Source organism: Lichenostomus cassidix, chromosome 7 (assembly GCF_008360975.1).
Source record: "Lichenostomus cassidix isolate B80296 chromosome 7, HeHo_3.0, whole genome shotgun sequence".
In the NCBI taxonomy this organism is placed as follows: domain Eukaryota; kingdom Metazoa; phylum Chordata; class Aves; order Passeriformes; family Meliphagidae; genus Lichenostomus; species Lichenostomus cassidix.
In genome coordinates, this window is record NC_139488.1 from 27,873,574 (window position 1) to 27,890,425 (window position 16,852).

Here is a 16,852-nt window from a genome sequence, read left to right on the forward strand (position 1 = left end):
AGCACTCTCCCTAACACAGAAACACACCTGCAATGCTCCTGCCCTCCTGCCTCCCCAAGAGGGTAAACCCTGGGGTATTCTTGAGTAAAGGTCCCATATTGCAGAGGCAACTTCACTATCTTGGCAGTCCAGTGGTCAGCTTCAGGAAAGGGCAAAACCCAAGGGAGAAGCTCTCCATTGTCTGATTCTTACCTTCCCCTCAAATCTCGCAGTGGCTCCCAGCTGCACTCGGATATTCCGAGGAGGAAGAGTAAATGCTGGTGCTTCGGCAGGGACAGGGGGGCTGAGTGTCAGGGAGGTTTTGGACACTCGAGTAGATGTCACCAATTTCACATCCCCCATGGTGTGGACTGCAAAAGAGAAACAAGTGGTAACATAGGAGTCACGATGTTTAATTACTTTCATGACAGAACCAGCTAAGAATCCAACCAGGAGCAGAGGTTCTGTATGGGTGCTCTACTCGGACACACAGCAGGATCTTCAGCCTAAGGTGACAGGTGCTATTTTCTGGGAGGGAAACTGAGACCCAGGAATTGTGCCTTGTGCCCACAGTTGTGGGCAGGGTCACAGTCTTGAGGTGAACTCAGTTTGAACTCCCAAGTCCCAGGCCAGAGCCTTCACCAAAAAGTCATCCTTTACAACTGCATTAGAAGGTAATAACTTATTTCAGGAGGATATTTTCATAACATGACTTTGATTTTCCTGGCCTGGAATACAACAAAATCAATAAGTCTCAAAAGTGAGCCAGTGTTAAACAAGTACTTATGAAATAAAGAGACCTCTGTTTGCACTGGATTTAAGCTGCAAGCAGGAATGTGGAAAATCTGATTTTTCATAGCAAGCTTTCAAGATCTTAAGAAATATCTGGATATGTCCCTGCAAAGTACTACTAGTACAGAACAAATACTTTTGCAGAAATTCGAAGTCTTTACTTTACTGCAAATCCTTCTTACAGCACATAGACTAGTAAAATAGCATGGAAATAAAATTTCATAATGCTACAAGAATGGCATTTTATAGACCTATTTACAGATAGCTGCTTCAGAATAAAATCTTCTGCTGAACAGTTCCTACTTCCCAAGTAAAAATTTTTTTTTTAAAGTAAAATTTCATGGTTTTCAGGAAAAAGTAATAGCTGATACCAGTAATAATTCCTCAAATTGTCTATGTAAATTAGAAGCCCCACTGTAAAATGCCTTTTTAATAGACAAGTTTAACAAAGAAAATACTGAGAAATGGCTTGACCCACTAAGAGATCATGTTAAACCAATAAAAAAAACTGGACTTCCAGTCTTAATCCTCTGCCATACACATCAATCTGTGATAGACTATGAATTTATTAATCTGATTCTGATAAAAGTTGCAATTAACAATACTTGAGTAAACAGTGAAACTTCAGTTTGAAAAAGAGAAAAATCAATTAAACTAAGGCCATATTATTCCTGACTCTATGAAGGATACTTTTTTCTAGAACAGGCTGCAGTTATTTGGGGAGCAGGGGAACAGAAAACTCATTCATTTCCAAATGGGACTTACACTCTAATGTCACACGTATGCACCTGAAACCTAGCCTGAGAATATAGTTTTCCACAGAACATACCTGACATGCTCCATAAGCAAACAGAAACACCTTCTCTACATTTATCCAAAACATTTTGAGAGGGCAGCTCCTCTCACAGAAGATATTAGTCTAAAAGTTATGTATTTCATGAGTTTTTTCTCCCTCACAGCCAACAGAGAGAAAGAGGCACCTCCAGAGGGTATTTTGTTCCAGAGTTTTCTGGTTCACAGTATGCACTTGTCAGGAGCTATAGTTTAGAGGGCTACATCCTTCCAAGATTTCAGATAAATTATGCACATAGATTTTCAAATAATGCTTGGAATCTCCTTTCTCATTCATAAGAACACAGATGATGTGGACTTCAGATTTCTTCTGGCATAGCACTCTGTTACCATTTCTGCATACTGACATCAAAAACCCAAGAAAATCCTTTCGTTTCTAGCATTTGAATTGTTGAGACCAACACAGAAATGGAATAAAGATGATTTCCTTAACTATGATGTAAAACTTCAGAGAAATTCTGCCTTTATGTCCACAAAAGTTAATTCTGTAGTGAATGTCTGTACTGGCACTCAGTTACTTGAGAGCAGAGCATAAGTCTCCCTTTCCAATATAAGCACCTCTTAAAATACAAACAGAAAAAAAATATCTTTGTACTTTTAAGAACAACACGAAATTATAATATCATTTAAATAAGGAAGAAACTGATTGTGTTCCAAAGACACAATATGAAATCAAAGCCTTGCCTTTCTTCTAATAAATGTGCTTCGTACGTGAAGGGACAAAAAATTACAGTCTCTCACAGCTATAGTCACTGCAATAAACAACAATTTCCCTGAAAAAAAAGAAAGAATTATTTGTTCAATTAATTTTTCTTTCATTAAAGACAAGATACCAAATTCACTTCTCCACTCAGCTAGAACCACAATTTACCCCAGAGGACTTTCAATCAACTACACAGCTGCAAACTGCTGCATACTGAGTCCATATTTGGCAGCACATTTCTAAATTTTTTTCATTACAGATGAAAACCAAACTTTTCAAATAATTTATCTTCAGTATTTCTTCCCACATGTCTTTCTTACCTGCTAAAATACACTTTTCCATAGCTTATAAATGCCAGTTTCCACAATTTCTCTTTAGCTTTGAAACTATGAACTAACAAATCAGTCCACCACTTCAAACCTGCAATAAAATTTTCAGCTCACCAGCTGTGACAATGATGTGCCAGGTATAATGTAGATGTAGGAAAATCTTTTCTCGTCATAAAGCACTATGATGCAACACAAATGAAATTGCAGTGAAGCTGCAATACAAACCATAAGAGGCCAGTAACAAAACATCTCCTTCCTCACACATCTGTATTGACTTTGCAGAGTGTTTACAAGACCAAAACAACATCAGAGAAAGCATACGCCACCTAAACGTTGTTTTAAAAATAATGCAGTAAGGGTAGTAAAATTGAAAACAAAACTAAACCCAACAGCCAACACCAAGAATCCAATTCAAATGATGTTCACCCATGCAAAGAGCACTCCACTTTGGTCAGTGCCATTGCAATGGCTGAAAAGAGCAAGAGAGAAGACTGCAGATGCTCACAGGACTCCTGTACAGATAAAATGTTCAATCTGTACTTGAGTACAATGCACTGTTTATGCTGGGTGATTGTGACACAGAAACCCACAGAAACCTGGGTATGGTGCAAGACCAAATTCACCAAGTACCTGAAACAGCTGCTGGCACATGGCTGGAAAATACACTATATTCAACATTCACTCATGCTCCAAGCACCACTGGGCTCAGGTATGCATCAGACAAACATTCCTGTGGCCAAAGTCCAACTCCAAGCCCTACACAAAATTAAATTTAAAAAAAAAGACAGAAGAAAGAAAGAAACAGTGTAAGAGGAAGTAGAAAGAAGGGAAAAAAGAAATCCTGAACAATTAACCCACTGTTACTGGTCAGGTTACATTTCTATTGCATGTTGGTAAGATACCAAAAACTATCGACAAATTGATGTGTAATATAGTGAGACTTTAAAGCATAAAGAAATAGGTAGTCTTTTCCATAAGAACATCTTGCACAGATTTATGATTTTTCTCAATAAAGTGTCTAAACAGGATTGAATTTACAAATTAAATATTAGCTCAAGTCAGCACAAGCAGTTTTCTGGCAACATAAGCCTCTAATCATCCACATTTAGCAATCTGACTTTAATTAACTATGGATGCTTCTAGTAAATAATTAGGAAGTATCCTTTTACAGCTTAGAGGATGTTTAACAATTCTGTTCCTAAACAAATAACTAATTCTATGTTGTGCAGTCTGGTGTTACTAGGGAACTACACGTCCAAATATTTTAAAGAAATAATGTTCCAGAGAACAAATCTTTTTCAAGCTTACAATTTGATAGACAGGAAGAAAGCACACACTTATATGAAACATACCTGGGTGGTTTTTTGTTTTGTTTTGTTTTGTTTGTTTGGTTTGGGGTTTTTTGTTTGTTTTTTGTTTGTTTGGGGTTTTTTTTGCATCTCTGTAGAATGTGAGTATTTCTAAAATATTTTTCTTAGGTATTTCATGCTAGCTGCTGAATGCAATTTCAGGGATGCTACATGAACTCCTAACATTTCATCTCACATGCTGTGCACACCTAGACTATGGTATTTAAAGAAAACCAACTTTAACTGAAGTTGCAATACAAACATTGTGGTATTAAACATAAAAGAAAACCACCATGCAAATGTTGGCCTGTAGAGCAGTGATGTGGTTAGACAGCATTTCTAATCTGGATTTTTTTTTTTAATTCTTAATCCTCTCTAAAAAGCACACAAATCCTTACAAATTCTCACAGTGTGCCCTCCAATCTTTCTAATACCAAAGCAGACTAATGTGTTTCAAGCATTTTCTACTGGGAACAAACCTCTGTCACTCAATACTCTGCTTCCAAAAATAAACCCCAAAAAGCAAATACTATGAAATCCACCTCATAGGTTTTTTCTCCTCCACTTATTTTATAAAAGTAAATACTTACCATCAGCTTCCTACATGACCATCTAATTATACCAATTTCCTTTCACCAAGTCCTTCCTCCAAGGCAAGAGAAAAATGAGTTGCAGAGAGTGCATGTGTGTGTGTATGAGAGAGCAAGCTCAGGCAAGTGAGAGGAAACCAGAGCTGCCAGCGGAAAAACCTTTATTTGACTAACTGATATTGCAACTCTACACTGAGCAGCACATTTTCACTTGGTCCAGCTATTCTGTTATTTTAGTCCGACTGGATTCAATAACCCCTGAACCATCTCTGAAATCTGGATATAACCTTTTGAGCACTTTAAAAATATGCTAAAGGACAGACAGCCCTGGGGTTGGAGCATTTGTCTGCTGTTTGGGAGTCCTGGGTGAATTCCCTGCTCTATAATGGGCTGCCTGCATGACCTCAGGCAAGTCACTAAGCCTCTCTTTTGCCATGGTTCCCCATTTGTAAAGTGGGGATTATTGTACTTCCTTACCACAAAGAAGTGCTGTGAGGATAAATGTATTAGAGGGTGGGAGCCAGGCTACAGTAAAGGACCACATAAATAGAACAACTAGCAAAAGGCACAAAATTACCATAAACTTACAGGAAGCTGGATCTCATTATACCTTTCTTTTTTTATAAATCAGTTGGGGGGGCATGTTTTTAAAAAGCACATATTTTAAAACACTAGGTACAATTTATTCCCTTACACAGATCACTGAACTCAGACTTTTGCCAAGGACTAAATGCTATCCATTATGCTTCAAAATCTTCAGTATTTAAATGAAGCTTTTTTTCTGTTCTAAACCTGCTTGAGTTTCCCCTTCTCACACACCTTATTTCCTTCCCTACAGTTTCTTTCTTTACCACAAGACTAACATGCACAAGGACTAACATGTGGTTACCATATTTTTAAACAAATCTATAACTTAACACGTTCTCCCCTGAACTACAGATATGAATTTTTGCAGCCATATGACTGGTGACTATCTTTTCAGTCTTGCCCTACAAGACCACACAAGGAACTATGCTGCCTTCTGTCAGCCACTGATACTCAAGAAGCAGCATGCAGGAAGAACGATAAACAATAAAGGATCAGCAAAGGTGATAAATTAGTGTATTGTTTTAGCAGAGGGGAAGAGGTAGGAAGCTGGAAAAAGAAGCAAGGGACTTGTAATGCCACCAATAGTGGCCATGCTGCTCTGGGCAGCTTCTCCTTCAGACACAGCAACTGTAACAGGTATTGGGCTCTGCTGAAGGAATAGGAGCAAGATTATGATGCTACAAGTAGGACTAATTTGAACTGGCAATGATATTAATATGAGTGAAAGACATATTTTTCTTTTTTTGAGGGGATAATAGGATACTGTACACAAATCATGCTTTTTGTGATGTTCAGATCTTGTGCCTGTGTTCTGCTATTTGTAGGTCCTTCTAAGTGCTGTGGTCAAGAAGACCCTGAATGTGACACTACAGGAGCAAGAGAGATTTCCTATCAGTCCTGACTTGACTGGGGTTTCTTCCTCTGCTCTCTCATCAGTATCTTTCTTTTTTCTCTACAAACCTGGTTTCTAGACAAGTCAGCTTGTAAAAAAACCAGATTTGAGATATTTTCAACCCAGACTACTAAATGTTCTATCCTTTTCCCAGTAAAATTTGATAGCTACTATAGACACAGCAGTAGGAACAGGATCCGATGCCAAAGCTCCATTGCACAACTCCATGATCCAAAATTTTGCAAGCTAAAGTTTTGGCAAATATGTGTAAAATCCTTGGAAATGTTCCCTCAATATGCTTTTGCATAACTGACCCACACAAAATGGGAATTACAGACCAACTTGCAATTTGTGCTGAAGCTAAGGCTCAGTAAAGTGACAGCAAAAGACTCCAAACTAAGTCACAATTTGATTTGTGACAATCATATCACAGATTTTCCACGGAGGAAGAAGGTTCTTCAAATCCCATAATTTCAGTGCCTTGAATTTCACATTCAGAACATCAACCATGAGGCTGATGCATTTAAGCATTAGCATAAATCTTGCCTGTACACAGAAAAAGGAAAGAACAGGTACAAGCTGCTCCAGGTGCTCATTTTAACAAAATACTGTTGCAGCCCCTATGTTTCATTCTGAAATAATAAAGTTCTCTGGGATGCTTCAAAGACTGAAATACTGTCAAGCTCTCATGTAGCTGCATGTGAGATTCTGATAGGGCTTGAGCTAAGAAATATATAAGGAGCTTTCTGAAATGAATTGAGGTCATTTTTTAAATGTAGCAATGTATGGTATCTTCTAAGAGTTTGGCCTACAGTGTTAGAGATTAGACAACATGTTTTGTGTCAGATTTCCTATACTCTACTCTATGTTTTGTGCATCCTTGCAAGAAACACAACTATTTCTATGTACTTTTCCAAGGTTTCTGTGATGCTCAATTGATCAGTTTTTGTTGAATATGCAAATCTCAACAGTGGCTACTGTAGAAGAATCTGTAGGTAGAAGTGACTAATCTGGCGTGACACAGAACAAACTTCATAACTAATATTCAGATGATAAGTCTCTAAAAGAGACTGAAAGGTATTATACAGCTTGTATGACACAGAACTTAACTAGTTTTAGTGGAGAGAGATAATCTATTTGTCTAATCAATAAACTTTTTGCTTTTATTATATTTGTATAACTAACGCAGCATGGATTTTAAACTGAAATGGTTTCCATGGTACAATCACATAGATGGGTGAGGAATTTCATCCTGATCTTATGTAAAATAATATCTCAAGATGATGCTAAGTGACCTACATTTATTTAAAGCCTGCTTTATTAAAGGACAAGGATGGCAGGCAAAACTTTTATTTATATAAATCCTATAAGAAAACAAACAAATGAAAAATCACCCATGTTCTTTTAAAGGAAAAGCATGCTCTCCATATGTGTCTGTGCTGACTAGGAAAAATGCATTAGCAATGATGATTTTCTTCCAATTACAAACAGTTGTAAACATCCTCTAATTTTCCTCAATTTCTCAGTGCCATTCAGGGTACTAAAGATACCAGGCCCACTGGATCTGTACAAATATCTAACTTCCCTTACTCTCAGTATCCATGTGGCTGCAATGGAATGTTTTACATGAGCCCTGATATGTGGCCTTGAACAATTGTACCTTAAAGGTTTATTGATAAATTAAATCAGCTGCAAAGGGTATTTCAGCTACAAGGAAGGTTTCAGAAACATAAAGAAAAGTGAGAAATAGATGTGTACCTTTGATAACATAGAATCACCTTGATTATAAACAGACATGCTACATTATTCAATTATTCCATAACCCCTGAGCATTAAACTGTAAGACAGAACACACCCATTACAAAGCAGCTGAACATGTCTTAAAAGAATGCAATGACATTTGAAGACTCAGGTCTAATTTGAAACATCAGATTAAGAAGCAGTAAATCAAGAGAGACCACAAGAAACAGCTTCTTTGCAGTCATTATCTTAGAAGAAATATGAGTAACTAAATGTGACATGCATCGGGCAGGTTCAGTACAGCATCCATAGCTAAGAACTATTTTATAGCAGCAAATTGAAGCCAGAGGGAAACCCAGATGGCAAACGGGATGCAAGTTGGTCTTGTTCTTGCCGATTCCAGAGGGGCTTCCTATAGAAGCACACTGGGGAGAGTAATTCAATCTGACTTCAAAACCTCCTACAATTCTAGTTTATAAGCAACATTTTAAAAGTGAAAAAAAGAAAAAGGTAAGATCTACAGAAAGGTTCTCAGTGTACCAAGCAGCAGGTCACTGGCAATAAAATTCTACTGGTTTTCCTTTAAAGTATCATTTCTAGTACTCAATATATACCAAAATCCGAACACCTTTTTCCTGAGAAGGTTTGGACTAAAAATCTCAATCTGAATGTCATCATTGACAGCTGGTCTCATACAGGATCAAACTTCTAGTAACACCTTTCATAGCCCTTAAAGAAGGATTTTCAGGCTATCAAGAGCATACATGTGGAGAATCTGAAGAGAAATGGCAGCAGGCCTCATCTTACCAATAAACTTTCATGTTTAATTTGTGTCATGTATCTTGCTAGACAAGTACAGAATAACTGGTACAAGTTGGTGTTTATGATAGAAACATGCATGTCACAAACACCAACCAAAATTCAGGGAGACTTCAGGTTGTGGGTATGACCTTGATCACTGAACAGCAGGACCTAGAATGGTAACCTATTTTTGCAGGAAGGAAAACAATTTTCCCAGTACTGTGCTCCCTTCCAGGACATACAGTGATGCAAGCAGCAGAGAAAACAGTAGGAAGATACTTCTTGCAGGTCATTTTCTCACAGCAAGTGAGAATTTCCACTGTTTCTCCATAACTCACCTCTATGGGTCACCAGTGACTGAGCACCACAGAATACCTGAGCATCAGTTGGGAACCCCAGATGACAATGCTTTAAAGAGGACTTGGGTGAAACATTTGGAAGAGGGTCTCTTGAAACCATCTTGAAATGCAACTTGCAATTCTAGAATAATTTTCAGTGCCAGTGGATGTGAAGCATGTCAGTATAAGCTGATCATAGCATGAAGTTTCAAGTACACAAGACAAATTTGCAATTACAGCTCGGGCTTCAGAAACTAATACTTAATATAAGCAAGCCCAACAATACTGCTTTTCTAGCATTTAAACAATACCTTCCATTCAAGCCTCTTAGAAGTAATTTATCTATATTGACACTCTCAGTTTTGAGGAAGAAGAATGATTCAGTGCTTCAATTATTTAGCCTAGGATTATAGAGCTGGGAGACAGTAAAAGAAAATGTAAAAAAAAGATCTTAAAGAACCAAAGGCTGAATAAAAAGAATTTGACTTTTAAAAAGAAAGAAAAATCTTATTTCCTGTTTATATGGTGAGGTACTTCCTTCTAGCTGAGTGCAGGCTTCAGCAAGGCTTCTAGCAGAGCTAACAAGCTTTATTCTGGTGCACAATAACATGGGAAAAGTTTTGAGACGTCTGCCCACCCTATGATTTAAATAAAAAGTTTTACAGAGAATGTCCTATTGTTGTGATGTCTTAGTGGTGGTAGAAGGTTATGCTAAATCAGCATATTACAGAGAAATTTCTGTTGGTTTGGGGATTTTTTTGGGGTTCCACATTTCAAAGAGTTACCACATGAACTTTCCTTGATGTCGATGCTGCAGGTGGCCAACTGCTGTTGCCTACTTCCAAGCCAGTAGGGCCATAAAATTGCATGAAAGGTGAGTCATGGAAGATTAGTGGTTCATAAACCACAGAATTTTTAGCCTCTAAATTTTGCTTTATGCTTTAGTTTCAAGTATATCCAGAACTCAAAAAAACAAAGACAGACTCCTCAAGTCTGCCAAGTTCTACACCATTTGGGAAAATGAACACATGTACTCTACTGGCTGAGGTGTGTGAACCCTGGGGTACTTTTGGAAAGAAACCTGTTGATTTGAGCCAGAGATAGACAGGGCCATGGATAAACACCACTAAGTTTCAAATTATATTGCAAATACTTAATACTAAAGGAATTAGTTCTTCATTTGAAAGAGCCACTGGTCCTCCATGCTGAGATACTCAGCACAAGGCCAAATTCTGAGCTGCCTTCTATTCTATGAAGTCCCATTAACTGTCAGCAGAAAACCCAGCCCTTAAGCTCTCCTGCAAGTTTATTTTTTCTGGAAACAGAAGTTTTGTTCATGCATACAAACCAGCATACTCCAACAATCACAGGGTATACATCAATCCTTAACAATGCATCTGGCACTGTGAAACAAAGAGAAACACCACCTTGCACAAAAAGTTATAACCTGGGTGTGAGAGGGGGCTATACAATGACAAGATCTTCTTTTTCCCTAGTTCCTAATTTTTCTACAGGAGAAACAGCTCTAAAAACTTCAGGATAATGTAATGTCTATCAGAGAGAATGGTTGGTCCACAACAACCACATTTCCCATCTGACACAGCACATCTTCCTGTGATCTTCCCATGCGTATTAATAGATAGATGGAAGTGAAACCTTTAAGAGTGATATTCCAAGAGAGCTGTAACAGAGATAAAAAAGTCTAAGCACTCTTCAGATGATGTAATATGGATCCCTACACGCATCCTTCAAGCTGGGGATTACTTTGCTCCTTTACCTTTACTGGTCACATTTTAGCAATGAAGTAACCAAACAGGACCAACTCCTACCACTGAAGCCATGTCTGCTCTTCTCACAGCCAGCGAGGTTTCACATTCAGTCCTACCTGCTGCACTCCAAGCCTTTGGAAATAAGTAAACAAAAAGTGGTAGCATGTTTACAAGTTCTTAAACTGAATAATTCCCCATAAGGGCCCCACTAGATGAAGTTAAGGTTGTAATTATGTTCAAACAATTAAAAGCTTGCTGTAAAGAAAATGAAGATAAATTTATTCTCAATGTACATGGGAAATAAGAAGTGAAGTCATCAGCTTTTAATTGTACCACAGACAATTCAGACATGGGGAAAAGTTTAATAATTAAGAATTGAAGCACTCCTGGAAGAGATTGCTCTAGGACTCTGTGGAGTCTTCAGTGCTGGAAGTCATACAAATGTCAGTCAGGACTGACACGCACAGTTGATTAAGCCTTGGATATGGGAGAAACTGGATGGCCTTCTAAAGTCCCTTCCAAGCCCATGACTCTGTGATTCATCTAACAATTGATGTGAAATTTGAACTATAATATAAGACTTCCACGTGCTGGATATGGGCCAGCATGACAACTATTATTCTGTAGAGAGCACTATAAATCTGATAAGAAACAACTGCTATAAAGTGAAAAAGCTCAACCTACGAAAATGACAACAATATCAATCTATAAATCATTAACATTGCAGAGCTTACTGAGAAGCAGTGAGACAGAAGGAATCTGGTTTAATCTTACTTAAGCATCAGTTTGCAAATCTCAACCAAATGTCCATTTCTGATAACAAGTGAACAGTTTTCATTGCAGACTGCAGAGAGTGGGATGCACAGGCAGAGATATTAATGCCTTTAAAGATGTTTCCATTTTTAAACATAAACTGTCCTGTTACATTCAAACACCACACGGCATATAAAAGTTATTTTACATACTTTTTACTGGATTTGAAAAGTAGAGAATTACAGTAAGTGACTTAGATCATATCACATTTCTTCAGCTATGTTCTACAAAAGCACACAGTGTGTGCTCTTGAAGCTAACAGCCTAAAAGTGCATATTAAAAGAAGATTCAAATGTGAAACAGTGGTTTGGAGCCTCTTCACATTTCCATGGGGCTTACATGGACAGAAGAATGGTTGGACTGTCTGAAATCCACATCTGTCCTGACTGCCCTGCTCCCAGCTGGGAGATGAGACCAAGAGGGCCTGTTTTCCTTCTTCTGCTTGGAACTTCATTAGGATGGCTCTTCTCATGAAATTTGGACCCCATCCAGTCTTAGCTCCTCTTTACACACTATGTCTATTCAATGAGCATATCAACATTTACTCTATCAGCAGGGAAAAACTGGTAGGAATAAAAAAAGTCTTTCCATCAAGTCCACCATATTTTCCTATCCCTTTCTAAAAAGTCTCAATTCAGTAAGAGATAGCACTGTGATGATTTTGTGAAGATGTTCTACAGAGACTTGCTCCCATAAGTCACATCAACTTGTCTAACAAGTAACTGGCCCAGCCCTCCTCACAGACAGTGAAAGGTAGGAGGTGAATATGCTGCTAGGCAGAGATGATCCCTAGAAAGGGTGGAACAGAGAAGAAAAGGAATAATCAAGATTAAAAACAAAGAAAAGAAGATACTAAGAAGGAAAAAGAAATCAACAGGAGATGAAAGGGCCAACTCTGAGGGCACAAAAAGTTGCCAGGGAGGGGAGGACTATGGTCACACAGGCAGAGAGAAAATAAGAACATCTGATGAAGGCTGCCAAAGACCAACCAATATTCAGATCTACTGGCAGTATGGCTCAGAGTCATGATGGCTCCGTTTTTTAATTCCAGAGTTTTAACTAAAGAAACTTTAGGACTTTTTTTTTTTTAATTTCCCCTCCTCTCCCCAGTATAAGAACAAAAAAATTATCCAAGAATGAGTGAGGTTCATTCAGACCTCTTTTGACTGACTTTCACCCACAAAGTTGGTTGTTGAAGAGTTATTCACCATAGCTCCCTCCTCCCCATTTCTCAAGCTTTGTTGTTTGCAAAGTGTTTTATATTTCTCCCCACTCAAGTGCCTCACTCAATCTGTCTACTTGCCAGTTTAGGGCAATTCTCCTTTATATGAGATCCCAACAACTGCTCTGCATGCCAATACTGAAAGTGAGCAGGTCAGAAAGACGCCAATTATCCAAGTGTTTACACAGATGTGAATAAAAATGTGCAACATTGATATGAGAAACAGAGAAATGCATTCTTCACTTTTTTTTTTAAGATGAAACATTAAAGAAGATTTTAAAAAAACACATATGGAAAAAGCTAGCTCTTCAAATGCTGCTGACTCTTCACATCCCATTGCCTCTGTGGTATACTTCTTGCATATACAAAAATTGATTGTGTTTTCTCAATCTTCTTTTTTTTTTTCAGTTTTTTTTGCATGCAGTTCCCTTCATGGGCTTTTTCTTTAATGACAGATTAAGAAAATAATCTCTCTCCCCACCTTAAATTAAGTCCCACTTCAACACTGAGATAGTTACACTTCTTAGCAGAGCACCATATTAAAGACTTGAGATTAAAATTTGATCTCTGTTAAATTTATTCTGACCACCTATTTAAGCCCTGAGGACAAAGGACAGAACCTCATCAGACTCCGCGTTTTGTTGCTGGCCATACATTTTATTCCATGAGCACTACAGCAGAGGTGAGCAACAGGCAGAAAAATGTTGTCTCACTTCAATTTTGCTGAAGTCAGAGCAACTGCCAATGCCTCCAGTGTGACCCGAAAAGGGAGCAGGTCCAAGGCAAGATCTTCATTTACATCCATTTTCCAGGAGACCTCTGTGCGCTCCATAGAGAGCTCTACAGTCTCTGAAAACCAGTTTAGAACTGGGTATGCTTTTAAACTCTGATGAGAAGCTCCAAACCAGATGTGCCTCAGAGATTCATTTAGCAATTTAAAACATAGCAGTATGCCTCAGTTCCAGGTGTCCATGAACAAGAGATCCTTAACTAACTTGGAAATTACAAAAGGAATGGGGAGAGTGATCTTTGATTAGTATTGATGAGATAAAAAAAAAAAAAAAAGAATTTTATAAATGTTGGAGATTGAGAAAAAAATTGGGGGATTGAGAAAATCTCTGTAAAACCTGTATCATTTATACCCAGAATAGGCAGAAGGTTACCCCATGAAATGGTCACAGAAAGTCTTAAATTAAAATGAAAGTTCTGCAAACCACGTAAGATCCTCTTTTGGACATAAAGTATCTCAATGTACTGAGAAGGTAAGAGAGAAGGATAGAAAACTGCTTTTCCCAATGTACCCTTGGATATAATATGGACACAATTCTAGCAAAGGGTGGTTTGGCCTGTTACAGAAGAAAATTTTGGTTTCTCATGGAGATAATTAAAACAGTGCTTTTCCAATAAAAGACAATTATATAGACAATTTATATCCAGAGCCTGTGAACAGGGAGCAGAAATAATTTCACTGAAAACTGCAAAGGTACACAAAGTTCATTTGGTCTTGCTGAGGAAATTCCTGGAATATTTGCACCTCGTGATACATATCCAAGTCTGCTGATCACTGAATGTTTAGGCTTCAGATTTAAAAGATGCCCCCAAAATCACATGCAGAATAACTTGTTGTTGAAAAACTTTTGAATACAAACAGCAATGAAAAGAAATAAAACAGGTAAATACCTAGCTGTTTCAAAGAAAATAAAAAGAGGACTAAATTACATTTAAAGGCATCAGAATGAGGTGGAAGTTTTTTAATGTCAGGTATAGTTTCTGAGGAATCTAGCTGTGAAGTCAGGGGAATAAATGTAACTAAGAAAAATAAGACTGTATGAATATGTAAACCAGTTACATGTCTCACTAAACAACTCCAAATCAGCACAGCACTATTTTGACAAGTATCAGAAAACTCTAAACCCTCAGGAAGTACCTCTAGGATCCAAAGCACAGGAAACTAAGGTGGCAGTAAAAGCACAAAGACCTGTTTGCATAGCAAGTTAGAGCTCTGTAGGGGAATTTCTGCTATGTAACTTTACAGGTCACAACACAGGAAGATTTCCTCTATTCCTCAAATACTGCTCCTACTTTTCCTGTAAGCACAGCCACTTTGATACTTTTTCCAGTGGCCATGGATCCCTTCCCAAGCAACACAGAAGCATTAAGGTTTGAAAAGACCTCCAAGATCATTGAGTCCAACCTTTCAGCAAAGACCAATGCCTATTATGTTTCCATAAGGGAAAGGAATGTTTTAAGGCATGGACCTAGGATTTAAGTTGCTTTAAATCACCCTATTTTCACAGGGCCGCAGAAGGGAGCCAGCTTACACCAGCCAGGGATCTGGTAGCACATCTTTCTGTCAAAGTTTTGGCAGCTCAGTGTAAACCCATTAATCTTGAACTACAGGAGTACAGTTCTGTGAGATCTGCAATCACCATGACCCTGTAGTATTTATTCTATTTCTTATCTGACAGGAAAAACCAGCCTCCAGGAATCTGCCTGGTGAGGCACAGGACAATGGATGATTTCTGCCTCTGAGGCAACAGCCTCATATTTGGAATGACTCAGTTATCTGAAACCAGAGGTAGGTAGTGAGAGTTTTCTACTTTAGATCAAATAGATAGTCCTGCTTTCAAACAGCGGAGATATTTCAAAGCATCTTTGTATTGCTTTGATAGGTAACTTTCAAACACAGTAACCTAGGCAAATTCTACACAAAATCTAATAACTTGAAGTTAGGATTGCCATCCCAAATTTCCAGATTTCTGATCTTATTTCCCAGCATTGTTGCCTCTTCGTGGTTCCCCAGCAGAGATCTCTTGAATGATTCATCATACAGGTGACAAAGAGAACAGCTTTCCTAGGATTCTAAAGATGATGTTACAAAGTATGTCCAGCAAAGCATAATTATTTTTAACACTCACAAACTTATGAACACATAGGAAAAAAGATTCTCTTTTGAGGAGTCAGAGGAAGAAAAAAAGGGACAATTCCACTCATGATAGCTACCAAAAAGACTCGCTACTGCCCTATTTTCTATTTTTAAGTTTCTTTTGGGGAATAACAGCAAGAACAAATAACAGGATGCAACAGAATTCCAAACAAGAATTGGTTTATTGGTTTTACAGATAAGAACGACTTTTCCCAGCACAACTATCTATGTCTATGAGATATCCAAAGCAATTATTAACCAATTAATTCAACAAGGTAGTTGCTCCTGTGATGGAAAAGACAGACACTATCTGGATTTGTTAGTGCTATGCATGAAGAGAGATCTGGAACAAAATAAGAAGTTAACAACCTTCACAAGTTTTTGATATCACAATTGGAAATCCTTAGAACAAAACGTGAATAAAGAACACAATTGCCTAGTTTGAAAAGGTTTCTTGTAAGTCTAAAACTTAGGCCAGTTTCCCGAAGTTGGCAAACATTTCAGTTACCATTGCCATCCCTAATCATAGCGAGTTTTTCCTTCCAGTATTGGCTTTTCTCTGAATTTGAAACCCAAGCTTAATGCAAAACCACATCAAGCAGAAACAGGATAAAACAGATCCATGCTGAGCCTGAAGGGGTAAAGCTGCAGAGATTCTTGCTGCTGTAGTCACAATAATAGTTTCAGCTTAAAAACTACTGGTCTATTTCAGCAAGTGGCTGCTTTGCTGCTGTGTCACACAAAGCCACAGAGAAGTGAAGCTACTTTTCCCAGATTTTTTTAAATGTATGTTATCTGGGACACAGCAGCTTAGAATCTTGGAAGCTTGTAAAATGAATTAAGCAGACAAATGCACTGTGTTTGTTTTCAGTTCAATAGGAGGCCTTAATATTGAATACATATGAAGGACGAGACATGCTAAATTGAACAAGCCTGGAGGCTTAAAGTGATATTAATTCCACTTGCAATCAACCATGTGGATCCAATGATCAAAGAGACTTGGAAGCAAGAAGGGAATAATGGAAGTATCAACACTCAGCAATATTCCATTGCCTTGGGGCAGCACAGGACCTGAACAGATGCCAGGAGAGCAGCAGGGCTATCTCTTCTCACATCTCCCATCGAAGGGAGACGAACAAAAGCCACACCGGATTGCCAGGCACCAACCT

The 16,852-nt window shown here is 38.1% G+C and overlaps 1 protein-coding gene across 2 annotated transcripts in view; it reads right to left on the minus strand.

Moving 5' to 3' along the window:
- Positions 1 to 16,852, minus strand: part of MYLK (myosin light chain kinase) — a 193,562-nt gene that overhangs the window by 137,423 nt on the left and 39,287 nt on the right. For both annotated transcript variants that reach the window (XM_085066961.1, XM_085066964.1), the window contains one exon: positions 193 to 350. In XM_085066961.1, the coding sequence (XP_084923087.1) occupies positions 193 to 350 (158 nt within the window). The remainder of the gene's footprint in view (positions 1 to 192; positions 351 to 16,852) is intronic.